Genomic DNA, 25,453 nt, shown 5'->3' with positions numbered 1-25,453 from the left:
GTCTTTCAATAGGAGGGGGATGTCCAGGCTAAGCCTATAAAAACCCCCAGAGTCTGATTCCAGAGGGGAATTTCTATCGCCTGGCAGAAAAAGACATGTGATGTGTGGGTATCGCTCGGTGGTTAGAGCATTTGGCCTGTAGATGAAAAAGCCTCAGGTTCAAAGCCCCCCCTCATTAATGTACTGTACATTGCTTAGGATAAGAGCGTCTGGCGCTAAATAAATAGCCTACATAATTAGATGGCCTACATCATCTTGACTGTGTGACACTGAGATTCTGCATGTTTCTTCCTCTGACATCCTACAGACTGCAACATGACGTCTCTCTGCGCCTCTTTGGTCATTTTCTTTTCTTCAGAAGTTGAAAGTACAGTAGTGTACACTTGACAAGAAGGAGTGTTCATAACTTGGGCTGTGTTGGCAGTTTGGGACCAGGAACTTGGGAATGGTCTCTGTCAATCACAGAAGGTACATTTAGTTTTATGCTACAAGTCCATTGGTTGACTCCAGACTGCATACTGTTCTGTATGTGTGTATGGTGCAGTAAATATAAATAGTACATGCTGATATAGAACCATGCGCAGTGTTTAGAAATGACACAAGGGCACCAGAGAACCAGTGCCACAAACGGCTAAACCTGCTGCCCGGTGCAAAACAGACATTTCAAATGATAAATGAACGTGCTGGACAACCTAATAATGAAATCAGATTTCTCCTTGAAGAAGTAATTAAACATCGATCGGTAATAATTGGGCACACAAAATATTATAGCCTGACCCAGCCTACCTGAATTCACGGAGGCGTCTATTCAGGACAATGACTTGGTTTGCCTCATACCACGGTAAAATAATTCCTCTCCTGCAACACGTGCAGATTAGCACTTAGATGATTCTGGTGTGTGTCTCACTGAATAGTGTTCACTGATCACACTGATGTATCTGTCTACAGACTCTGCAAGACAGGCAATCAATATTCCAATTAAAGGTAGATTCAAGTTCCAGCGCTGTTAAGCAGCGGGACGATCAATCTATATCTATGTCTGAAGATGGCCAAACCGTTCGTTCTTGATCACACTTGACACTTGAAAGAATGCCGTCTTGTCTATTAGTTAAGCTGCATGCACTGCATTGGATTTGATGTCGACACTGACTGAGATTCATTCTGCAGCAAATGGTGAAAGCAGCGTGGAGTTTGGCAAAGGAGACTTAGTTGTGTGGCAACAGCATGAGTTGAGCAAACAATTATTCATTTTCCAGACGGATGAGGCCATAACATTATGTAATGCTGGTTTACAGCTTACATGCTGTATACCCTTCCATCAGAACCCACGGCATCATTAAGGCTTGGTCACCTTGAAGGTTTGAGTCATGTGTCTTTATAACACAAGATAGTGTTCGCAGTCTTACCTTTTTATGTTCATATTTACTGTAAATTGGTTTCAAGGGAGCAGTTTCGACATCAATCAAGAGACACGTTGCAGCTTCTGAATGCGTGAGAGGAATCACAGAGAGCATGTCTCAGGCTGTAACTCAGACAAGAACGTCCCTCCAGCCGTGATGTGAAACCGTATTGTGCTTTAACCTTCCCATGGGAACAGGGACAAGGACCACACTTGGCCCCGTTGTTGGGTGATTTGGGGGTGATCATTTCACATTGCCTGCACCTAGATCGAAACCATTGCTTCTTTTTTTCTAAGATATATTTGTTGCCATTTTTAGGCTTTATTGGACTGTTTTTAAGGGAAGTGTGACATGAGAGGCAGGGAGAGAGAGAGAGAGAGGGGAACACATGCGGCAAAGGCCAACGCCAGATTCGAACCCGGGCTGCTGCGCTAAGGCCTCCATCACCTACATGATGCCTGTCAGCTACTGAGCCAACCCCCTCTAAACTATATCTGTGGGAGAAGTGCCTCCATGAGCTCAGACAGATGGTGGTGGTAATGCTTGGTGATAGCCTGTCACGCTGGCTGGTGTTTCCTGTTGACGCTGATGTTAACATGCAGGGAGGACCGGGCCAGATGTGTCTTTTCAGCTTGGCTGGACCATAATGAGACGGAACTCATTCTCTTCCAATCAGGACTGAACCAGAACGTCCAGCCAGCAGCTGTCAGTCACCATGGCAGCAGAAGCTGTTCGAGAGCTGGGCCCGCCTCTCCCCGAGGACGCTTGGGCCGTGTCACCTGCCCCTGAGTGGAAGGAGACGGTGTCGCTCTCGCCCAGATCGTCTGTGGAGCTGCAAGTGTCCCTGGCCAGTCCCATCTGTGTCTCCACCAAGACACCCACTGTCCTCCACCCACTGTCCTCCACCCACTGTCCCTCCACCCACTGTCCCTCCACCCACTGTGCCTCCACCCACTGTCCTCCACCCACTGTCCCTCCACCCACTGTCCCTCCACCCACTGTGCCTCCACCCACTGTCCTCCACCCACTGTCCCTCCACCCACTGTCCCTCCACCCACTGTCCCTCCACCCACTGTCCCTCCACCCACTGTCCCTCCACCCACTGTGCCTCCACCCACTGTCCCTCCACCCACTGTGCCTCCACCCACTGTCCTCCACCCACTGTCCCTCCACCCACTGTCCCTCCACCCACTGTGCCTCCACCCACTGTCCCTCCACCCACTGTCCCTCCACCCACTGTCCCTCCACCCACTGTCCTCCACCCACTGTCCTCCACCCACTGTGCCTCCACCCACTGTCCCTCCACCCACTGTCCTCCACCCACTGTGCCTCCACCCACTGTCCCTCCACCCACTGTCCTCCACCCACTGTGCCTCCACCCACTGTCCCTCCACCCACTGTCCTCCACCCACTGTCCCTCCACCCACTGTCCCTCCACCCACTGTCCCTCCACCCACTGTCCTCCACCCACTGTGCCTCCACCCACTGTCCCTCCACCCACTGTCCTCCACCCACTGTCCCTCCACCCACTGTCCTCCACCCACTGTCCCTCCACCCACTGTCCCTCCACCCACTGTCCTCCACCCACTGTCCCTCCACCCACTGTCCCTCCACCCACTGTCCTCCACCCACTGTCCCTCCACCCACTGTCCCTCCACCCACTGTCCTCCACCCACTGTGCCTCCACCCACTGTCCCTCCACCCATTGTCCTCCACCCATTGTCCTCCACCCACTGTCCCTCCACCCACTGTCCTCCACCCACTGTCCCTCCACCCACTGTCCCTCCACCCACTGTCCCTCCACCCATTGTCCTCCACCCACTGTCCTCCACCCACTGTCCCTCCACCCACTGTCCCTCCACCCATTGTCCTCCACCCATTGTCCTCCACCCACTGTCCTCCACCCACTGTGCCTCCACCCACTGTCCCTCCACCCACTGTCCCTCCACCCACTGTCCTCCACCCACTGTCCCTCCACCCATTGTCCTCCACCCACTGTCCTCCACCCACTGTGCCTCCACCCACTGTCCTCCATACGTTAGGTGGATTAGTGGAGGTTGAAGGAAGTGCAAACATCTAAAGCCGCCGTGTCCCACAGGGTGAATATTTGTTGTCCTTGTTTGGACAGTCAAGAGCTCTCTGCCCACACGTGCTACAGTGGTGTCTCTAGACGTGCTAGGGGGGTGTTGCTAGGCGTGCTAGTGGGGTGTTGCTAGGCGTGCTAGGGGGGTGTTGCTAGGCGTGCTAGGGGGGTGTTGCTAGGCGTGCTAGGGGGGTGTTGCTAGGCGTGCTAGGGGGGTGTTGCTAGGCGTGCTAATGTGTTGTAACGATTTAGTGTCCTGTCTTATCCATCTGTCACACTTCACCAGACTCTGGTATCCTGATGCTCACGTAACACAGGGACACGTTGACATTAGCATACTGTTAGCTAGCCTGCTTCTCATTCATAAACCAGAAGTAGGGGCATTAACAGGTCTTGATTTAATCAGCTTCCTCAAGACACGGTGTGTACACACTATATCGAATGCATGCTCTACATGTTGTACTGAACACACACACTGATGTTGTTGACACTCTACTGTACAGAAGGTTCAATTCTAACCTAGAGAGAAATCTTATCAGCCAGCACGTGGTGCAGTCATTCAACAAAAGCCTCGGTAAAGCGTTGAGCTCTGCAGTTTGGGTTTTATAAGGGCTGAGAGAGAGAGAGAGAGAGAGAGAGAGGAAGGAGAGAGAGAGAGGGGATAGAGAGAGGGAGAAACAGAGAAGGAGAGAGAGAAGGAAAGAGGGAGAGGAAGAAGTACAGAGAGAGAAAGAGGAGAGAGAGAGGGGGAGGGAGAGAGAGGAGGAAAGAGGGAGAGGAAGAAGCACAGAGAGAGAAAGAGGAGAGAGAGAGGGGGAGGGAGAGAGAGGAGGAAAGAGGGAGAGGAAGAAGCACACAGAGAGAGTGTGCTCGGTCGACAGCTCCTATCCATTTCCTGCATGCTGAGACCCCGCACACACACTGGCTGGGCCACTGTACGTGAGTAGAGCGGCGATTGGACGAGGGCTCTGTCACTCAGCGAGTAAATCCCCCCCCCCCCCCCCCGACTTCCTCTCTCCTCCTTTCCTGGCGCAGCGTGGGAGGAGAGGGAGGGAGGTGGATCTGTCTTCTCTGAGCCTGTGAGCCTCTCTCTCTCTCTCAGCCACCCACTCCTCATCAGCCACCTGCCCTTGACTCACTCTGGATAGAAGAGACCGACGAGAGGGCTCTCCTGTGTACGCTGCCCTGGCCCCAGCCCGCCAGCGTGTGTTTATGCGTGGGTCCTCCTGCGGCCGGCCTCGCTTCCCCGGAGGGTGGAGGAGCAGAGCTCAGCGTTCGTCCCTGGCTGGTGGAGCTCAGATGGGAGGCAGCACTGCCCGGGGCCGTGGCTGGGACTGGGGATGCTGAGCGGGGGGAGGGAGGGTCTGTTTGAGCTGGGACGGCGGCTCCAGCAGCAGGGGGAGGTCCAGGCCGCGCTGCACTGTTTCCTCAGCAGCCTCCTGGGGCTCACGCATGTGCAGAGTTTCGCCTCACTGCCCAACTGTCTACACCAGGTGAGCAAACAAACGCCTCGCTGGACTTTTGTACTCTCTCTCTTTCGCTCTCTCACTCTCTCTCTCGCTTTCGCTCTCTCTCTCACTCTCTCGCTCTTTTGCTCTCTTTTCTTTCACTCTCTCTTTGTCTTTCACTCTCTCTTTCACTCTCTCTTTCTCTTTCACTCTGTCTTTCGCTCACTCTCTTTCAGTCTCTCTTTCTCTCTCTCCTTCACTCTGTCTCTCTCTCATTCTCAACAAACTAATCCACAGGACAAACCAGAAAAGCTGCACCCACAGTCACACAGCCACAGAAATGTAAATAGCCACTCCATACATTAAACACACATCAGTCACAATGCAAATACAGCTTCAAAACACACTACACCCACACAGCATACAGTAGCAAAAACACACAACGTGCATCCACGGGACTCACACGGGACACACAACATTGACACCCTCTGATATCAATATCAATGTCAAACAACATGCTGTCACAGCACAGAATCAGCACGTTTGCAATGCATGTGTAGAAGCCTGGCTGTCATGCCACAAGGGCAAAATACAGCACACACATTCACACTGCTCTGTTAGGGTACATTCCCACACCCTCAACGCACACCGTTTGTCTATGTAAAACAAAAAGTGTTTTTTTTGTTGTTGACGGGGAGTAATTCACACGGATGATCACTTCCCAGGACAGAACAAGATCTCTGTAGGTTCCTGTCAGGGAAAAGCATTTCAATGTGCTGATATTGTTGTTGGGCCAAGCCCTCTGCATCAGAAGGCACGTCCTTTAATAGGCTCTCCATCATGCCCTGGGCTAGCAGCAAGCTCCTGTTTAGAAGTGGACAAGCAAAATGTCCCAAACGTATAAACACTGCCTTTATTCCAGAACGCAGGAATGCGTGGCATGACGTTGAACAGTGTGCTGTGGCGAAAGAAACGAGGAAGTAGTTTGTGTTTCGGCCTGTATTTGGGAATAACGAAATCTGTCACAGAATGAATGTGAGTTTAGATAGAATCCTCATCAGAGAATGGCACAGCTCTAACGTGAACGTGTTCTGCTTCTGTGATTGCAGATCGCTGAGCTCTTCATCACTGAAAAGAATTGTATCCTTTCCATGCAGATGGAGGTGTTTCGAGGACAAGCTCGATCTGTTTTCTTTTTCTCCACATCTGATCCCAACCTTTGCCCTCATCCTTGAGTTGGTGGGGGGAGGAATGTGGGCACTCTGAGAAGGCCGACACAGTGAGAGGCTGTCGGTGTTTTTCAGGGCAATTGCATGGATTGGAAGCTCTGTGTTATTGAGGGGGGATTGTACGGCTAGTTTATAACCACCTCTTTGTCCCAGAAAGCTTTGGGTTTTGTGTGATGCTCAGGCTCTGTGGCTTTCTCTTAAGAGGATTTGCAAATGCTTATCTGCCCCCAACCCACAGCACAAGAGAGGAGAGGGTCGAGTGACCTGTATGTGCAGCAGCAGTGTCTGACACCAGTACCATCACTATAGGCAGCGCGAGGAAACAGAGTGGCGATAAGGACGGGGTGGAGGGTTTCAGGGACATACAACCCCCTTCGCAGAACCCTCCTGTCACCGAGACGCTCAAACACTTTACACGCCAGCTCAGGTTATCCCCTGCAGCAAGAGCTCCTCACCATCCATCTGCTGAGATTAGTTTGTCTCACTTCGTCAATAGACCAGAACCTCCACTTCAGCTGGGAAGAAGTTTCCTTAAGAGGCTAGTCCTTCAGGCTGGGGTTAAACCTTCTGACTCACAAAGACACAAGGCGTGAATAATAATGATTGGCTGGTGTTGTGTCATGTCATGTTAGTTGTGGGATTCTATAGCATTTACCATACGGTACAGGGGGCTGCGTATGGTGTTTCCACTTTACTCACCCGGTGTACAGTTACATACAGAAAACGAACGGTGACTACACTCAACATCATCCTTGTTTTTGTCGGCCAGATCTAGAACTGGCCTCGTACAAAGGTTCTACATTATTCACGTATCCTTCAGGACTCTGTGTTTTTGATGTGGCCTGTCTGTTTACTCAAAAATGTTTAAATTGTCAGTGTAGTTCAACCCTTCGCAAACCAAGCATGGACATACTCACAGCAAGCCTCGATTTTCATTTCTATTCCCTTTTTCTCAAGAACTACACATTTAGAGTCTCTTGTCCCAGAAAACAGGTTCCACTGACACTTGTACGTCCTCACAGCAGGAGAGGGGAAGAGAGAAGAGGAAAGGAGAAGGGAGGAGAAGAGAGGGCAAGGGAGAGGGGAGGAGAGAAGAGGAAAGGAGAGGGGAGGAGAAGAGAATAGAGGAGGAGAGGCCAAGGGAGAGGGGAGGCTGTGTTTATGTTGGTGCCCAGGGGAAAACAGAGGTTGAGGAGTCAGACTGGTAGGACAGAGGAACTGATGGGAACTCTCAGCTTCACACACAACGACCAAAGATGCTCCAGCAACAGCAATGTGGCTACGTTCCTTGGGTTGGCAAATAAAATCCAAATCTGGTTCAGTACATCTATGGGCTGATGCATTGGTCTGTAAGCACTGCATGGGGGTTGAGGCTGGTGTTGTTTTAGACTGACATATTCTCATACTAAGTATTGATTTGAGAAAAAGCATAATGACCGACAGTTGCAAGTAGTATTGTCAAAGCTGCCAGAATCTAGAAGTGACCTTTTTTGCACTGCCAGAACCTTTCTTTGGCTTGCAGTTTTGTATTGATATTACACTCATGCAACGTTGATCTATCTGTCAATTTGGTTTAGTTCCTAAATGAAAGAAATAATGGCGGACTTTCAGTCAGATAAGTTTCAGTGTGTGGCTTGAAATTGTACCTCAATAACTTACCCGCTGAATGACACTTGGGGTCAGAACGTAATCTTTTTTTTTTTTCTCTTCCAAACAACAAACACAGTTCTGCATGTCAAATTATAAAATCGCATCACAGAATCCTAATAAGGTTATCTCTAAACACCTTGACTGTCTTATTGGTGCTGCACATGCTCCATTCATAGTCCCCCTCTCTGCTTCGACCTCCTGCCTGCCTTTGAAAGGTGCCTCTGAGTTAATGGAAGTTGTTGTTGGAACAATATTAAATTACGGTTTCAGAAAAAAAGGGGTGGGGGGGTGGGTGGGTGGGAAGCTATATCCCCCCCTCCTCTAAAGAGGGGGAGTGAGAAGGGGGGGGGGGTAGAGAGGGGGGGTGAGGGGGGTGGGAAGCTATATCCCCCCTTCTCTAAAGAGGGGGAGTGAGAAGGGGGGGGGGTAGAGAGGGGGGGGTGGGAAGCTATAGCCCCCCCTTCTCTAAAGAGGGGGAGTGAGAAGGGGGGGGGGGTAGAGGGGGGGGTGAGGGGGGGGTGGGCTGTGTTGTAGTGGTTGTTGTCCTGCCAGGCTAAGAATAGCAGTGACCAACACAAGTAGTGCTTTGACCTCTAGCGGCCGGCGCTTCACTAATCCTCCACGCCAGATGGCTCTTCCTCTCATGCTCACCTGTTCTGGAAGGGGAGAGGGGGGGGAGGGAGAGGGGGGGAGGGAGAGGGGGGGAGGGAGAGGGGGGAGGGAGAGGGGGGGAGGGAGAGGGGGGGAGGGAGAGGGGAGGGGGAGAGGGGGGGGGGGAGAGGGGGGGGCGCACACACCAGAGTGTGACACAGAAGCACCATCATTTCTTTCCTCAGACATTACAGAGCAGGCTTTGTGATGTGTTAAAGATCCGCGTAGCCTTGCTTGTGTCACAGTGCCGCTGTGTTTACGTCCCCTGAAACTAATGAGATGAATTGACTCCGGGCATCTGCCAAGGAGATCATAAAATGTAGCGTCTCTGTGTAATGAATTACGTTGATATACTGTGTTGTTCCTGTAACGGCCATCAACATGAATTCCCCTCGCAGCCTGGTAAGTGCTGAAGGTAACTGTTCTGTCTCTGAAGCCCAACCTGGCTTCAACACAGCACGTGGCAGAGCAGTAGTTATCCGTGTATTATGAAGTGTGTTGAGTTTTAACAACAGCACAGTCAAACTTCATCCTGTGCAAATGGAACCAGTTTGTCATGCCTGTTAACGACATCGGCACATCCACGCCTTTTCATCTAGATAAAACAGCTTCCTAATTGATAGTGGGATTTGAGTTCTGTCTGTCTCTGGACAACATGAAAAGGTTTGCCCAGGACTGAGGCCTGGTCGTGAGGGTGCCAGAGAGAGGAGGCTTGTGTTGACTCTGTGATGAGGGCTCTCAGGGCCCCACACGGAACCATCACGCTCCCTGTGACACACTGAAAGAATCCAGATGCTGCTGTTCTCAGCTGTGGTTTAAACTATCAGGCTGTTTCCCAGCCCGGAAGGATCCTCTTGTTCCCCGTTGCTGCTGTTACAGACTGAGACAGTTTGTATAGCAAATTGATTTGTTCTTTTTTTTTCTGCCCACCTACTAAAAATGACAGTTACTACGTATAGTCCCACTAGGCAGAGACAGAAATACAAGCGAGGGAGTTTGAAGGTAGTGGGTCTCCAGTTTGGGAGTCTAAGTGCTGAGGAGTGGGACAGCCAGACAGGTCTGGTATTTATGTCCGCTTTTATTTTAAGCATATTTTCTCTGTCAAGTCACAGCCTTCAAATTCCCCTGTCAAACTACGCATTGTGTTTATATCTTTCAAACGGATTCATTTTCGCTGGATGTGGAATGCCTATGACAGAGTGGAAGATCTCACGAGGTTTATTTTCAGTCGATTTATTTCTGTCTATTTACGGAATCAGACCCCCAGGCACACAACAATGCTGCCCCAATCAAGCAAACTCTCAAGGGGTGACTGGGTTTCTAAAGATAGTCCAGATGGTTGGCTCCTGAGGTCAGGAGAAGCATGTTGTCATTGAGAGCGTGGTCAGATCTGGGCCGCAGCAGGCAGGGCCCGTCCACAAGACACCTGATCCTTCACCATATCCCCAGATGGGAAAGCCCTGCAGTTCATCCAGGCTGAGAAGATGTTCTACGAGGTGGCGTTGATCGAGCTTACCTCTCTGCATGGTTCCACAGGCAAGTTCCTCCTCCGCTGCATGTTCGCATTATATACACGTAATATATAAACAAAACACACATAAGACACATCCTTTACACACATAACAAACACAATATACACGTAACATACACATGGTCCAGGAAGCATTATAGTAACCACGGGGACAGAAAAATCCAGGATACCCATCAGGGAAATACATTTTCATTTAATTTAATTTAGAATATATATATGATATATTGAACTCAGGTCTCAGCAGGGAGCCATCTAGAACGTACAGAACCCTGGGCCCTGAGGAACGAGTTGAATACCACTGCTGTGGAGAACCTATAGTCAATGCCTCACCGAGCCAATAGGGACCCATGATTGATCTGACCTCCGTCCATCTTTATTTTCTGTAAACACAGTCCAGCTCCGGTAGAGAGAGCTCTCAGCAGGGCCAATCATCCATCAGCTCCTCGACGTCCCCCTGCCTGCCTGCCTGCCTGCCTGCCTGTCTGTCTGTCTGTCTGCCTGTCTGCCTGTCTGCCTGCCTGCCTGCCTGCCTGCCTGCCTGCCTGCCTGCCTGCCTGCCTGCCTGCCTGCCTGCCTGCCTGTCTGTCTGCCTGCCTGCCTGTCTGCCTCTCTGCCTCTGCTGAGGCAGCAGCCCACTCTAGCGTGGGCAGAGAGGAGGAGTTAGGGGCACACGCGGGGAGAAGACAAATGGCCGGGCTTGGTATTATCTCATTAGGAGCTATGTGGCGCCACGGAATCCAGAGTCTCTTGAATCAGCACTCAGGCTGGATAGTTTGCCCTTCTCTCCTGAGACCACCCTGGCACCTGTAGCAGGGCAAAGGCCCTCCGTCTCTCTCCACTCTCAGTTTAATCTTAGCTTAGTGACTTACAGCATTTTTCACTGTTACTCGCCCCCCCCCCCTCTCCCTATTCTCCCTTGAGGGGAATGTTTCTTCATTGCTCTCTATTCCATCAGCCAAAACCGTATATTTTTTGCCCCCAGTACACTCTCATTGGTGTCAGGAATGTGTGTGTGCGGTGGAAGTTGTGATTGTGTTTTAACCCGCTTATGTGTCGCTCATGTGTCAGTCAGTCCTGTAGTGGGTGTGGCGAGTTCTCCCATATCCACTCCCCTGCCACGACCTGCCTTTATCTGAGCTCTCTATCTTTAGTGTCCTGCTGTTCCCCATCCGGCCGGCTCCTCTCTGCAGTTCAGGCTCCTCTCACGTCTCCGTAAGCCACGGGGGTGCCAGATCACCGGATCTCCAGCCTTTTGGATTCTATTTCTAGGCTGCCAAAAGGACAGAACGACAGTCAGATCGACACAGAGAGAGGGAGAGAGAGAGGGAGACAAGGCAAGGCAAGGCTGCGGTGGCGGCTGACTGACTGATCACATGCCGTGTGTGTGTGTCACAGGGCCCCAGGAAGAGGCTGTGCTGGGCTCTGCAGGAGGATGTGGGTCTCCAGAGGAGTGTTCAGACCAGGCCTCCCAGGCACAGCACCTGGAGAGGCTAGCACAGCTCTGCATCATGAGCAAACGGTAAGTAACTCAGCTGGATGGGCGGACTATGCTGCTGCGACTGGGGCTCTCAAGTGACCTGGAATCCCCTTTTGTGTGTGTGTGTGGGGGGGGGGTGTATGTGTGTTTGTGGATCGGTGATTATGGATTATTTAGGCTGATAGAAAAACATTCTGGAGAAAGAATTTGTGTTTTTGTTTTCACAATGGAATGTGTGTTCTGTTTAGGGTCTTATGACATTGATCTGATGTTGTTTATTAGCTGTCGGGTTAGAGCAGATTTGAAGCCAGATTCCTGTGAGAAAAACCTGTAAATACACCATATGAAAAAAACATACATGTAAGATTGTCTACTAACATAGTCACGTTGTGCATAACACATAGTTCCTAACTTTTCAACATTGCATGTGACGTCTTGCCTGTTCTCAGAAGAAGGTCAATAATATTGATGTTATCTCTGTCTGTGTGTCATTCTGTTTGCCGGGGTGAAGTTGAGATTGTGAGGTTTGGGAGATGTTGTGTAACCATCCCAAAATAGCTAACTGGAGCAGTGGCCTGCAGCTCCTGTCTTGTTTACAATAAGCTGACGTCCTCCTATGACCTGAACACTTACAGTTAGGGTGAAAATTTCCTCACCTAATAAACACAACAGGAAGTGTTTGGGACGGCTGCTTCCAAGCAAAAACTAGAGAGTTTAGTTTCCCTCCAGTGCGACAACAGTGTCTTTTTTTTAAGTTTCAAGTGTTGTTAGAGCACCTGGGTCTGGTTCCTTTCACTGCAAGGGTACCTTGTCAGGACACCGCATGCTCACAAAAACAGATCAACACATAAGCCCTCTGGTGTCATTGGTCGGGAGATTTGAAGCATTTAACCTGATTGCTTGCGAGAGTGGCGGGGGGGGGGGCAGTTGGTTGCGTGTGCATTGGAAGGTGGTGGGATAAGGTGAGAAGGCTGTTTAATTTTGAATGAGATTGCGGAGATTGTTTATGACAGTACCCACTGGCTAGGGTTTCGGAGCTAATGGGGACAAGGTGTTGGTTTCTGCTCTCTGATCATCTGTACCACCCTGCACCCATCTAAGCTATTTAAAGGGTTCAGAAACTTGAGACACAATGAAAGTGTTTGACAATCATGGCCAACTATCTCTTAGGAGGGCAGATCACTTCATACAGAGATACTTTCCCTGGGAAAGCACTGTTGCATTTTAGCTTTCAATGTCAGACTTTTATTGCCAGTGCAGAAACAAGCCCACTTCTCTACTGAAAGACCACACATGCCTGGATCACTTTTGCAACAAAATGTTAAAATGACCAGCATTTAGATGTTTTACTTTGCAGAAACCCGATCAGTTCTAGGAAACCAAAAGTCGTTTTCAGTATGGCTACATACCAACTCCTACTGCAGAGGCTGTTAGTACCTCGAGAGATCCATGGCTCTATCACTTAGCGCAGCTCAACATGGCGACCAACACGTTTCTAAACGCATAGGTCATGTATTTTTCGCAAAAAGTAGCACGTCACGTCCCAGGGTCCTCAGCGAGACATCTGCCAGTTTTCAACTTCGTACCGTGCCTGGTTCTAGAGATGATGGAGCCGCAGACACACACAGATTCCTGCCTTCACAGCTGGAATAGATTTCAAGAGGGGCATGACAGAGAGAGGATGAAAGGAATAAGAAGCAGTGAGAGTAGAGCAGATGGGGAGGACCTGCCCCCACTAGGGAGCGTCACTGCTGGTGCCCACACCACACCACACCCCCCCCCTCCACCTTGGCTTCAACCCCACGCTCGGAAACAGGAAGCTGTCCCGGAGCAGGAAGTTGTCACGCTGCCTGAATCTTTCAGTGCTGCGTCAGGAAGTCCGCTCGCTTCTCTATCTGGGGCGATCGGATGTCCTCCGAGGACCGTCTAAAACCAGGCAAGCTGACACCTGGCCATTACTAATTGAAGGGAAGGTTTAGGAACAGCACAGCTGACATCTGTCACACTAAACAAGCCTTGCTCTGCATGTATGAACACACGTGTGGGTGATGGATGTGCTTGGGGCGGGGCCTGCCCACAGGCGGATGTGACCAGCACATCCTCAGAGAGGCGTGCTGTGTCCACCTGGGTTAACGCAGACCGAGGGTGTGTGAGTGGAAGGGTACAAGGGAAACCGACCCGCGAGCGCCATGCATTCTGTAACCCACCCTGGAGGCAGGATGGAGGCCTTGGCAGCTGGCAGGGAAGGCAGGTTTCCACTGCTGCCTGGAGGCTGGCCCTCCGCCAGCACCCAGGCCCCGCTCGAATCACAGCACACGCGTGCTTGAGTTTGTCGTGCTGTTCTGATCCTAAACACTGAAATGGATCTGCTTACTTGACAAGACGGCATGCCCCACTAAGCTTGATTAAGGTCAGCCATTGTTGATCCCTTTGAAAAAGACTTATTTGTGGGCTTAAATTAACTGAAGGTGCCAGGCCAGATTGATTTCGCTTCCGGGGCCAGACTGAATGGGACGCATTGCTTTTCTTTACTGCATATCTGATATTTGGAGGTGACATAGCACCCTTAGGGGGCATGAGGGACTGACATGTTTTGGTCAGAGAATATTCACTACAAAAGAATATGTGTTATTGTACTTATGTTATATATTTTAACAGTCTTTTCTTCTTTTTTCTTACTTTCCCAGACCTCACCTTGCGTTAGAGTACAGTGGAAAGGTATGTGCTGGGTCTTCAGTTGGCACTCATATGGTTAAAACATCATAGAGACCAAAGTGGGAGCTTTTTCAAATTCATGAAACTAGCGGTTGTATTATTCATGTGTCACTAGCTTTTATCAAAACGACAAGAGGGGGAATAGAACCTAAAACCTTTAGTTCAGTGGGTAAACATTCTACTAAGCTGCTATCTTGGGTTTAACTGGCTTACCATGGTCTGTGTTCCCCAGGCAACTAAGATCCACCAGAAGGCTTTTGGGAACGACCACCCCATCACAGCCAGAAGCCTGGAGTTGCTAGCCACAGTCTATGCCGAGATCGGCAAGACTGAATACTCAGGTAAGAAGACCTCCATTGGCGGACAACACCGCGATAACCCCGCCAAAGTGGAAAAATACATGAATTACCTCAAAGTATATACCTGAGTGTTTCACTAAGCACTGCGTTGTGACAGCTCAGACTGTAAACAGACGCGGAGAGTTTACAATGTTGACATTATGACAGGACCTTGTGTTCAGCCGCTGAACGTAGACTGCACCTTGTCACGGCGTTTACACAAGGCTCTCTTCCTAGGCATGACAAACCGGAACAGTGCTGTTTAAGCATCAGTACCATGTAACCGCGTTGCTTCAGAGCACACGCGGCCGTGTAAGTGGCTTACAGCACTCCCGCTAGCACATGTCAAATGGCAGTTCAAGGAAATGTTAAATTAATAAACATAGCCGTTGTATTGTTGGCCGTCCAAAGTGGATTTGTCCACCGTAGACGGGGTTCAACAAACGAGGAGTTTTTGTTAGGCTACTCTCGACAGTTTGAGGCCACTGTGTTCGAGGTTTGCTGGTGCTAAGAAAAAGATGCACTCTTGTTTCATTTCCGAAACTTCGCATTTTTCACGGAGACAGGTTTGCTGTATAAGGCATTAACTTAAATGCACCCTAAATGGTGAGTCAGCTGTTGGGTGGTGTGTGTAGCCAGCATGAAGCAAGGCCTCGCAGCGTACAGTAGAAGGGCGTCCTTACATCCATTTTACTGGGCACGTGCCCCAGTATAAATCTGCTGTGCACCAGTAAAATCAAACTTGCGTCCCTGAACTGTTGCATAGTGGGTTAAGCAACGGGAGTTTCTATAGCCGAGTAGTGTATTGTGCGCAGCAAGCCTGTGGCCCAGTACAGCTTTGTCTAACAGTACTTGGCTGTGCATTTCAGATGACCTTCTGGAACAAGTCCACAGCAAAACAAATACTTACAAGTTCAGAGAACAGCTGAAGCACAAATACATTTAGTTTTTTTTGCTGTGTAGTTTATTGCACATTGCGCCTGTGCTTCTGTTAGCTATTTCAGTAACCTTTATCACAAAGGACGACTCCTCTTTTGCCTCCGGGAAAATAGCTTTGGAGGAGTCGTGCTCTCCACAACTTCCTTGAGACAGTCAGTCTGGAAGTTATCATATCACAGCTATCAGCTTGTGTTGCCCTGCATTTACACTCCTAAAAGCCAATAATTTGCTATTACTAAATAAGATAACGTATTTGTTCAGTCAGTTCGTTAGGCCTTCGGTGATTAGGTTAAACAGGACATCTTGCATTGTCTTCTGCCTTGAGCACGTACTCTGCAGTGATAGGGTTAGTTGGGATGTTTGAGTGCACGCTCTGTTTTGCTATGTTTTGTTGCCTTATCAAGGCCCAACTGGAACAACACCAGTAACCATCAGTGCTGCTGTGTGAGGTTCTAGTGAGGTTCCAGGCCTCCTCCTGGTCATGGTTCTCCCTGGGTTCTCACAGTTCTCTCTCACGGTCCTCCATGTCCTACTAGACTCTCTGGGCCAGTGTGTGTCTGCCCTCTCCAAGAGGTTTACAGCTGCAGAATCCTTCAGAGACACCCTCAACGGGCTGCCCCATGTCCACACCCACTGCCACCGGGAGAAACGCTCTGAGCTGCGGAACAGGAAGGAAGTTCCCCAACAGGAGGACTCCTCCAACCTCCAGGTGATTACGGACAACTGCCAAGAGGAGAGCTGCCTGCAAACGTAGTGTGCATGTGATTATCACGTGACATGTATCGTAATATTTGTTATCTATAATATATATGATTCGGTAACTGCTCTGTGGTGACTCTGTTGTAGTATAGTTGAAGAGAACACTGTACTGTACATACTAGTGTACATTGAAACTGAGTAGCAATCAAAATGGAGCATTCACACCAATCAAACAGCAACAGAAAATAGGAAGATTTTTTTTAAATGGAATTTTCAACCAGTCAGATATAAAAAAATGCTGATTATATAAAAATAATACATCTAAAATGGTGTGGTGGAGGTGCCCGAGCGGGAGTGAAAGGGGGTAAGACAGCAGGAGAACTAAAACAAACCAGTTTGGTGAAGCTGCTCCTGTGATGGCTCTGGAGTGCGCTCAGACTGCGTGGTGTGTGTGTGTGTTCCTCTCCCCAGCCCGCCGGCAGCAAGACCCCCACCTCCATCCTGAAGAGGCCGGGGCCCGGCTCGGACACCGAGGCCGTCCACAGGCGGAAAGGGGAGAGGCGGGTTCGCTTCAGGGAGCCTGAGATCACGGTGCACGGTGAGCGGATGAGGGGCTCGTGAGGACAGGGGAGGTGTCGGGGGCCAGGTTTACCGTTAGAAGGGCCCTTTACATCCAACATTGCTGTTGTGATAGCGTTTTATTCACTGCATCGCAGGTTATTAATGTTGTGCCTGTTATATTTTGTATGTTGTATGTTGTTTGTCATTATTCAGGGCCTGCATTTAAGGGGGCCCCAGGGGGGTCCAAACTTGTTGTAACAGGGGGCACTGTCCCCCCACCCCGCACCCGCACAGAACTGCCCCTGTACGAGGGATTTGTTCTGTACCCGTAGTTTTGTGGGTGAGAAGATGAGGTGTCTGCACTGCCTGCAGAGGAGTGCACCCTCTGGGTGCATACTTATGTATGTTTATCAGAAGGATAAGCCCCTTGAGATTAGGTCGTTTTTCAAGGGGCTCCTTGACACCGATACACAGAAAATTCAGTACATGAGGCAAAACAACATATATATATACACTCGCACAGACAGCAGTTAGGTCTAGCCACTCTCACACCCAACGATTCGTTGGGGAGTCAGATGGCTGAGCGGTTAAGGAATCAGGCTATTAATCAGAAGGTTGCCGGTTCAATTCCAGGCCGTGCAAAATGACGTTGTGTCCTTGGGTAAGGCACTTCCCCCTATTTGCCTCGGGGAGAACGTCCCTGTACTTACTGTCAGTCGCTCAGAGTGTCTGCTAAATGACTAAATGTAATGTAAATGTAAATGATTCCCCTGAAAATTCAAAAATACAGTAGACATACATGCAAGAAGTGCACACATAACCCATAAGCTATTTACATGCAGTCACATGCATATTCCTACACCAAACTAAAAGCTTCTTGGAACTGCATTAAAAAAAACAGTTTAAAATAATGTACAGTTATGAATGGAAAAAGAAGAGTTGATTAGACCACTAGCTCCCCATCTGGGACAAGAAAAATAAGACTTATCTTCAAATCCATAAAATGTGGGTGAATTCATAAACGTAATATACTGCTGAATCCACCTTTAGATTCACGCCGTCAAATTCTCCACGGGACACTGCAGCACCTCACGAAACACTCAACATTGTTATGTCTGAGCTGTAAAAGAAAATTAACAAGATACATTAAAAAATCTCTGAGTAGATCGTAAAACAGACTTCCCTGGAGGGTTCGGTAGGATTCAACCCCAGATAAACGAATAAAAAACACCAACAGGAATGAGTGATTTACACTTCACAGTTAATTATCCATGCAAATGAGGCTTGCGCAGTCTGAGCCAGTGTGACACGTTTATGAAGGGGTCAGATGGCTGAGCGGTTAGGGAATTGGGCTATTAATCAGAGGGTTGCCTGTTCGATTCCCGGCCGTGCGTAAAATGACGTTGTGTCCTTGGAGAAGGCACTTCACCCTACTTGCCTCGGGGGGAATGTCCCTGTACTTACTGTAAGTCGCTCTGGATATGAGCGTCTGCTAAATGACTAAATGTAATGAAGGCCCCAGCAACTGTCTGGGCTTCAGACTGGAGGACTGTTCATCTGCTGGGCTGAACCAGCAGCTCTGCTGTCTGTCCCTGCATCCAACCAGGACTGACTTGCCTCTTGTCTGTTTTGTGTCCAGACATCCCATATGACCGTTTGGGCGGTAAGTCTACCTGGGACTGTCTCTCTTGTCAGTAACTCACTGAGCATGTGCAAGTCACTGCTGTCCCTTATACTCACTGAGCATGTGCAAGTCACTGCTGTCCCTTATACTCACTGAGCATGTGCAAGTCACTGCTGTCCCTTACAGTCACTGAGCACGTGCAAGTCACTGCTGTCCCTTATACTCACTGAGCATGTGCAAGTCACTGCTGTCCCTTACAGTCAACGACTGGCTGTTGAGTGCTTCTGACCTCGTGTGACTGTGTTTCTGGCTGATAAGACACTATCTGGGAGTGTTAAGGCTGCTTTAACATCGAACATCCTGTTATCCCTCTCGCTTCACACCTAGTTTACCCGTCACCTGTTCGGCTCATGAATGGCTCAGCACGTTTAACGCAGAGCTTAAGCTCATCAGGTTACTCTTTAACAAGATTCACACTTTCCTGGAAAGAAGCGTGACTGAATCCACCAGGGTTACACTGTACACTGTACACTGTACTGTCGATCATTATCTGAATAAAGTGATCCGTTTGGTTCCCAGTATACAACACATCACAAGCCCGCTCCCACCTGGCCTTGTTTACCTGCCTGTTCCTGATGATGTCACTGCTGGGCGTGGCACTGTACTGCACGGACCGCCGGCGGCCGCAGCGCATGTGTGAGGACCTGGAGGCTTCGCTGGCGGTCTACCTGCTGAAGGCCAAGCAGCTGGTCTGGGCCTGCTGGGGCTGGATCACCATGCAGTGACGGCGACCAGCCACCAGGAGACACACGGAGCCAGAGCTCCCCGCCCCCACGCTCTCTGCATCCGCCCGGACGCTCCCGGAACAGCTCAGTCGACCGCCGCCTGGCTGAAACTCTTTCAATGGCCATGGGCTGGGCTCCCTTACTGCTAATCTCACACCAGTAGGAAGAGCCACGGAATCACAGAGATAATGTAGCTTCCATGCCTGTATCATGTATATGTACCTCGGGGGAGGAGGGGGGGGGGGGGGGTGTTCGTTCAGTTTGGTTCGGTTGGTATATTTTGCACATTTGCAAAGCTTAAGCTCACTGGTTATGCTCACTTAACTGCTACGGTCATTTGCCTTTTTTTGATTATCGGCACACATTTATTGTACGTGTGTAAATGTTTCCATGGAATGCACATATTTATTTTATTACAAAACTATAACATTTTGTGTACATTCAATATTTACACGGATATGAATGTGTATATATGGTAACTAAGGTCTACAACAATATTAAGATATATTAAGTCTATCAATATTCAGCCTTGTTATTGCAGATTTGGGAATGTCGGGACCTCTAACATTGTTTGGATTCGGCACTGAACACCTTAACTGTCCTACGTGAGTTTAGGGGATGAGTTAAGCACAAACAGGATTTCCTTTTGAAAAGGAATCCATGAAAAAGAATGACAGGACTGTATCACTTCACTGTGCCAGGTCGATTTGAATATTTATACTAATGAAGTCATCTTTCTTTTACAAACTACTGCTCTGTGGTCTATCCACCTTTAGTCTGTGGATGCTCAGTTGGATTAAAGATGACAACATCTTCAGCACAATACTGTTGTATAAATTCCCCTTGTCATTATTTATAATCAAATCTAAATCTAAATGAACGTGCTCAGAATGAGTGCTTATGCCAGTGTTCATCCTAAATGTTAAAATGCCACACTAATATCCTTCATCTTCAAATGTTATCTATTCTTGTAAACTGTAAACAGCAGCTACACAAATATCTAATACTTTTCTTTCCTGTACATTGAATTTTATAAGGATTTTGTTACCTGTTACATTTCTATTTCAACTACTAGTCTGTTTCAACTTCTGCAGAATTCAGGTTTTTAATCTTGATGTCAAATGCTTGTTCGGATGTAGATATGAAGGGGTTTGCATAGTGAAGGATGTACAGTAGATGAGGAGGAGGGTAGGTTGGCGTGGTAAGAGGCCAAACGCAGCGGCAGAACTGAATACTAGCATCACTGTGAGACTTGTGGTAATTGGCACAAATCTAATTTAGAAAACACAAGTCTCATGAAAATGGGTCACGCTTCAAAGGGCTTCATTGGTGCATGTCACAGACTTTTAAATTTGAGCAATAAGACACCACACAATTTATTTTCCCAATAAGTTATTCTTTATATAACAGGTTTCAGGGAACACAACTATAGGAAATGATAGGGTGCGAGAAGTCTTACGTTTGAAGCTCTTTGCAATATGGTTCAACCAATGCCTGATAAGATGAGGTATGTCTAATCTCGAGGGCTTCCACTTAACTGTCAGACTAAGCCATCCTCAGCAACAAGAACACCTGGGGAAATATTGCCCATGTGCACATTTTGGTTTGTAGCTGCATTTCATGTCTGGCAATGTGTTTGTGGTCACTTTGAAAGAAGTGCCTTTTGGAAGGTTTTCTTGGTTCCTATCTTTTATATGATTTGAATGAATACAAATAAAACTTGTCATTGCATACTGTACCAAAGCCAGAGAAACGTGATGGCAGGCTTTTATTGTCACTACCCAGCATGCACTGTACAGCACATAATCCATACTGGATGTTTAGACTAAGAAGGGCCGGACTAAAGTGAAACTTCTGACTTCTGGTAATCTCACTTCACAACTCTGTCCTTTGAAAATAGAAAGTTCATTGATTGACCATGTGCATCATACAAAGCCTACATAATACCTTTACAAAAAACACTTGTTTGGTGCAGATTTATTACTCTGCAAAAGCACACATACACAGCATGCAATAAAGCCGTCTTAACTGAAGCAACGCTGCCCGGCTCACAAGGTATCTTGTGTTCAGAGTACACAACCAGGAAGCTTCTCCCAGAAACATATTTATGATATAATACTCCAGTAGATCGAAGCCTAACCCTACTCACTGCATGCACACAGCCCATGCAAAACAAAGCACAAAGACATGAAGAGCCATGTAAACTATCCTTCCAACCTCCCTGTCTGCATGAGTAACCAAAATCACGCTGCTAAATGTGGAGCCTCACTCACTGTGGAGGCAGAACGGCCCTAACACATCCTTTACATCCTCCTCATTAAATGTCTGTAGATTCTCTCCGCTCACGCATGTCTAAGCATGCGCCTGGAAGCAGATGACGCGTCAGCAGTAATTAGTTTGCGTTTAGAATAACACAGGAAGCAAGTGGACAAGCGTATTTAATCTGCTGCAGAACATCACTGACTTGTTCACCCTTTTAGAAGTTCACCGTCCACAGCAACGTTTACAAAAAGGAGGCCAGTCAAGTACAGTGAGATGTAACCCAAAGGCAAAACAGGAATCCTATAAGTTTACTTGTGAGTCAGACCCCGTTGATTTGATTGTATGAATAGACAGGGTTTGGTCACTCTACAGTGGCAGGCAGGGCTAGCGAATATACTGAAGTCAGTAACTAGTGTGTCTGTGAGTGCGTGTGTGTGTGTCAGTGTGTGTGTGGATTTGTGCGTGTGTGCATATGTCAATGCGAGTGTGTGGATGTGTGGCTGTGTGCATACGTGTGTGTGTGTGTGTGTCCCAGTGCTTTATATCAGGCCCTTCTTCCGGTCCCGGCCGTCGGAGCCACGGCGTGAGGATCGCCCCAGGAGGAGCTCCTTCTCGTGGATCAGGCTGTCCAGAAGATCCTCCTGTCTGTAGTTGTGGTAGACCTTGAGGAAGGCCATCACTGCGATGCCCAGCCACGCCAGCCAGCATGCCCACAGCCCAAACTGGAGGCACACAGAGAAGTATCTAGAATCTCAGTCTCTTATCTTTACACTATAGTTAACATCAGGGCCGTAGGGTTCATTATACTTTTTGGAAAAATGACAAATCTGTCAACAAATATGTAAAGTTGTCCGACCCACATCTGAAAGCAAACATACACCCTTGGTTAAAAGAACATCAGTTCCAGTCATACCTGAGCAATAGCAAACTGATCATAGAAGGCAGAGTTATCCAACCCCAGCTCCAGATCCGTGTCCTGAAGGTCTTCACAGCTGAAACACACAAACAAACATGTTATGTAAAGCTGTCTTTCAACTACAGGCAATGTATGGTGGCGCCGTGACCACAGTAGCCCTGACAGGGTCAAAGGGTACTTAGGTTCTGAGATGGTGAGCAGGTTATGTGACCGGGTCATGTGACCGGGCTCACCTGCTGGGCATGCCTTCTGTGACAGCGTCACACCACAGGTTGAACCCCACGCTGATGATGGTGCTGGACAGGAAGACCATGAACACCATCAGAGAGCTGATGAGCAAGTTCAGGAAGGCATTGAAGATGGAACTGCAGAGAGAGAGAGAGAGAGAGAGAGGGGGGAGGGAGAGAGAACAAGGGGAGGAAGGGAGAGAGAGAGAGGGGGGAGGGAGAGAGAACGAGGGGAGGAAGGGAGACAGACAGAGGGGGGAGGGAGAGAGAACAAGGGGAGGAAGGGAGAGAGAGAGAGGGGGGAGGGGAGGGAGAGAGATAGAGGGGGGGAGAAAGGGAGAGAGAGAGACAGAGACAGATGGGAGGGAGAGAGAGAGAGGGGGGGGGAGGGAGAGAGAACGAGGGGAGGAAGGGAGAGAGATGGGAGAAAGGGAGAGAGAGGAGAGAGAGAACGAGGGGAGGGAGAGAGAGAGAGAGAGAGAGAGAGAGGGGGGAGGGAGAGAGAGGGGAGAGGGAGAGAGAACGAGGGGAGGAAGGGAGAGAGAGAGAGAGAGAGAGAGAGAGAGAGAGAGAGAGAGAGAGAGAGAGAGAGAGAGAGAGAAGGAAGGGAGAGAGATGGGGAAGAGGGAGAGAGAGAAATGGTTCGTAAGAGAACTTGATGGTTCACTGTTGTGCTAATTGGAAAAAGGCAACAGCAAATTGATAGTTGTTCTATAGATACTCCTATGATAAACAGTTCCATGTCAGCAAGGCAGGATGTTCATAGGCCAATTGCTGTACCAAAATAATTTGTTTCAAATCAGAAGCATCTTTCAAAAGCTAAATGAAAAACAATGCATAATTTGCGATGGGCATCCTATATGTGAACTGCAACACATTACATTCTTATCCTCAGGCTGGTATGACTGGCATATTGATTTAGTGTGGCTGAATGAGGCTGGACGTGTTATTGTAACCAGTGGATTCTTGTCTGCCAGGCGTTTCTGCAGCGAATCTAGCCTACTGCATAAAAATAAACTAAATGAACCGAATGTATTTGTTCTATTTTTATCGGTGCAGCAGACTAGAGGCTGGCGGGGATGCGGGAGTGCGTGGACATGAACCTGCCCTACATGTCTGCATGCATCTCTTAGCAATGCGATCCTGTAAAACAAAAACAAGCAAATAATGTTTCAGAACAACCACAAGTGAAACGGCACTCACTCGTCGTGCCCTTTGCAAAGAAAGAAAAGCAGTCTCCACGCCTGCACTGCAGACACGACGAGGGAAGCTATCCCGACAAAAGTGATGAAACTGCACGAAGACTCCCGTCCCCACTCCTCAACGATGAAGCGCTGCTTCGACACTGTAATATTTTCATTCTGCCACATTCCATGTGTGAAAAGCAAACATTTCCCCCGAAAATCTTCAGTATTTTCGGAGAGAGGCACAACGGCAATAAAACTGAACACAAAAGCAAAAAAATAGAGGATACATTGCGCGAATATTAAATTATCGAGGGCCATCTTTCCATCTCCAGTCTCAGCTCTGCGACCAATTGAAACGGCGCCTGCGCAGTGGACACTTTGACGCTGCGTAGGCGCAGCATCATGCACCACCGCTGTATCTCAGATAATTGAATTGATGTGGAATTGTATGCTGGACTGGTATAATTAGAAATTGGGTTGTTGCCTTGGTTACTATATAAAATAATATCTTGAGACGCATCATCTGTGTGAAATAATTTACAACTCACTCTTTATCTCACACAAGCAAGCACACGCACCCACACGCGCGTTCACGTAAGAGTAATAGCGTCCTGATACAGGGTGACAGTTATCAAGGAGAGGCAGGTACTGTCAGACTAATCTGTGGCGCTTCAGAGAGTCCATCTGGTGTACAGTACACAGGTAACGCTCCCTCTGTCCCCCTTTCCTCCCCAACACGCCCCCCAACGCACAGACAGCGCCCTCCTGTGGGAATGCTATTTAACGGTCTGTCCCGTCACCTTCAACCCCCCTTTACGTTGGACCTTAATCATCACGTCTTGACCTTGATGAGGAAATGCCGAAACGCTTACGTCCTCATCTGCGTAAAAACAGCTTGGCATTGCCTTATTAGGCTGCATTCTATCAATGCTTTTAGCAATCTTGATTTGAATGTGCATCAGAGCAAGGTTAAAGACATTCATTTTATAAATGATGGGGGGACAAAGATGAAAAAGCAATAAAAAAAAATAGTTTATAGGTGTCAGGAAGGGGCTCCGATGGAGAAATATCATATATGAGCAAGTATTAATCTTTTAGTTTTCTACCGCTTCCTTGTAGTCACTCAGACAAGTATTTATGCCAGCAGTTTACCAACATCAGGCGGCCATTTGTATCCATCACGGCCGGGCCGCTTTTAAAGCCTCGCCATCCATGCCGGTGATTTATGTGTCATTTAGCTGCATCTCAGAGTCCCGATTTCCATGATTGTTATCCGTTCTCAGATTAGTGTGAGTTATTGTGTATGTGTGTGGTCAGAAAATGAATTTCATTCTGAGGTGTTTTGTCCAGGTGTTTTTTTCTCTTTCATGCATTGTGAGAAGTTGACCGTTACAATCGCTGTAACGATTTGAGTAACATCAATTTAATTAGTATTTGCCTCAGTGATTCTATTATGTACAGTATGAGGAGGATGTTGAATATTTTGTCATTACATAAGTATCTTCGTCAAATGTTCTGGAGTAGCATGGCTAAATTACTTACTGTCCAATCATATGCGGCCGTTTGTTCCCAGGCTAAAGCACCCAAACATATTTCTAGCACCACCTCGTGACCAGTCTTCTCATACCTGGTGAGGTCATGCTGGGAGCCCCTGAATGACCAGAGGGTATACCTCACCTTCAACCCAAGAGATCCACACACACACACACGCTCACAGTCCACTAACGCACC

General features: G+C 48.5%; 2 protein-coding genes and 1 long non-coding RNA gene across 4 annotated transcripts; 1 reads left to right on the top strand and 2 right to left on the bottom strand.

Annotated features, from left to right (window-relative positions):
• Nucleotides 1-4,808: 4,808 nt before the first annotated feature.
• c3h14orf180 (chromosome 3 C14orf180 homolog) lies at nt 4,809-20,883 on the top strand. Of its 2 annotated transcripts, XM_084681171.1 has the most exons (10): nt 4,809-4,976; nt 6,041-6,071; nt 9,911-9,997; nt 11,388-11,511; nt 14,157-14,187; nt 14,417-14,525; nt 15,998-16,170; nt 16,632-16,758; nt 18,361-18,384; nt 18,925-20,883. In XM_084681171.1, exons 1-10 carry the CDS (start codon nt 4,824-4,826, stop codon nt 19,128-19,130), a joined length of 1,065 nt encoding a protein of 354 aa, XP_084537297.1. In that variant the 5' UTR covers nt 4,809-4,823; the 3' UTR covers nt 19,131-20,883. The 2 variants fall into 2 exon arrangements, with proteins under 2 accessions (XP_084537297.1, XP_084537305.1); XM_084681179.1 differs by lacking the exon at nt 18,361-18,384.
• Nucleotides 9,679-11,537, bottom strand: LOC146300139 (uncharacterized). Its single transcript, XR_014732157.1, has 2 exons — nt 10,323-11,537; nt 9,679-10,013 (listed from the first exon to the last, which is right to left on the bottom strand). It is a non-coding gene; the product is annotated as an uncharacterized LOC146300139 (long non-coding RNA).
• Nucleotides 20,884-21,005: 122 nt separating the features above from the next.
• tmem179ab (transmembrane protein 179a, genome duplicate B) lies at nt 21,006-24,063 on the bottom strand. The gene is made up of 4 exons (XM_084681189.1): nt 23,739-24,063; nt 22,542-22,673; nt 22,306-22,384; nt 21,006-22,114 (listed from the first exon to the last, which is right to left on the bottom strand). The coding sequence occupies exons 1-4, from the start codon at nt 24,038-24,040 to the stop codon at nt 21,932-21,934; spliced, it is 696 nt and encodes a 231-aa protein (XP_084537315.1). The 5' UTR covers nt 24,041-24,063; the 3' UTR covers nt 21,006-21,931.
• Between the last annotated feature and the right edge of the window lie 1,390 nt (nt 24,064-25,453).

The sequence above is a fragment of the Hypomesus nipponensis genome, chromosome 3, assembly GCF_054491055.1.
Source record: "Hypomesus nipponensis isolate SF chromosome 3, ASM5449105v1, whole genome shotgun sequence".
Classification (NCBI taxonomy): domain Eukaryota; kingdom Metazoa; phylum Chordata; class Actinopteri; order Osmeriformes; family Osmeridae; genus Hypomesus; species Hypomesus nipponensis.
This window is presented reverse-complemented; position numbering and strand designations above follow the sequence as displayed.

Excerpts from the sequence above, each read along its gene's own strand:
- c3h14orf180 (XM_084681171.1), top strand. The coding sequence starts at position 4,824 with ATGCTGAGCGGGGGGAGGGAGGGTCTGTTTGAGCTGGGACGGCGGCTC. Across the intron at positions 14,188-14,416 it reads CGTTAGAGTACAGTGGAAAG|GCAACTAAGATCCACCAGAA; the intron begins GTATGTGCTGGG and ends TGTGTTCCCCAG. Across the intron at positions 14,526-15,997 it reads CGGCAAGACTGAATACTCAG|ACTCTCTGGGCCAGTGTGTG; the intron begins GTAAGAAGACCT and ends ATGTCCTACTAG.
- tmem179ab (XM_084681189.1), bottom strand. The coding sequence starts at position 24,040 with ATGGCCCTCGATAATTTAATATTCGCGCAATGTATCCTCTATTTTTTT. Across the intron at positions 22,674-23,738 it reads CTTTGCAAAGGGCACGACGA|TTCCATCTTCAATGCCTTCC; the intron begins GTGAGTGCCGTT and ends CTCTCTCTGCAG. Across the intron at positions 22,115-22,305 it reads ATCAGTTTGCTATTGCTCAG|TTTGGGCTGTGGGCATGCTG; the intron begins GTATGACTGGAA and ends GTGTGCCTCCAG.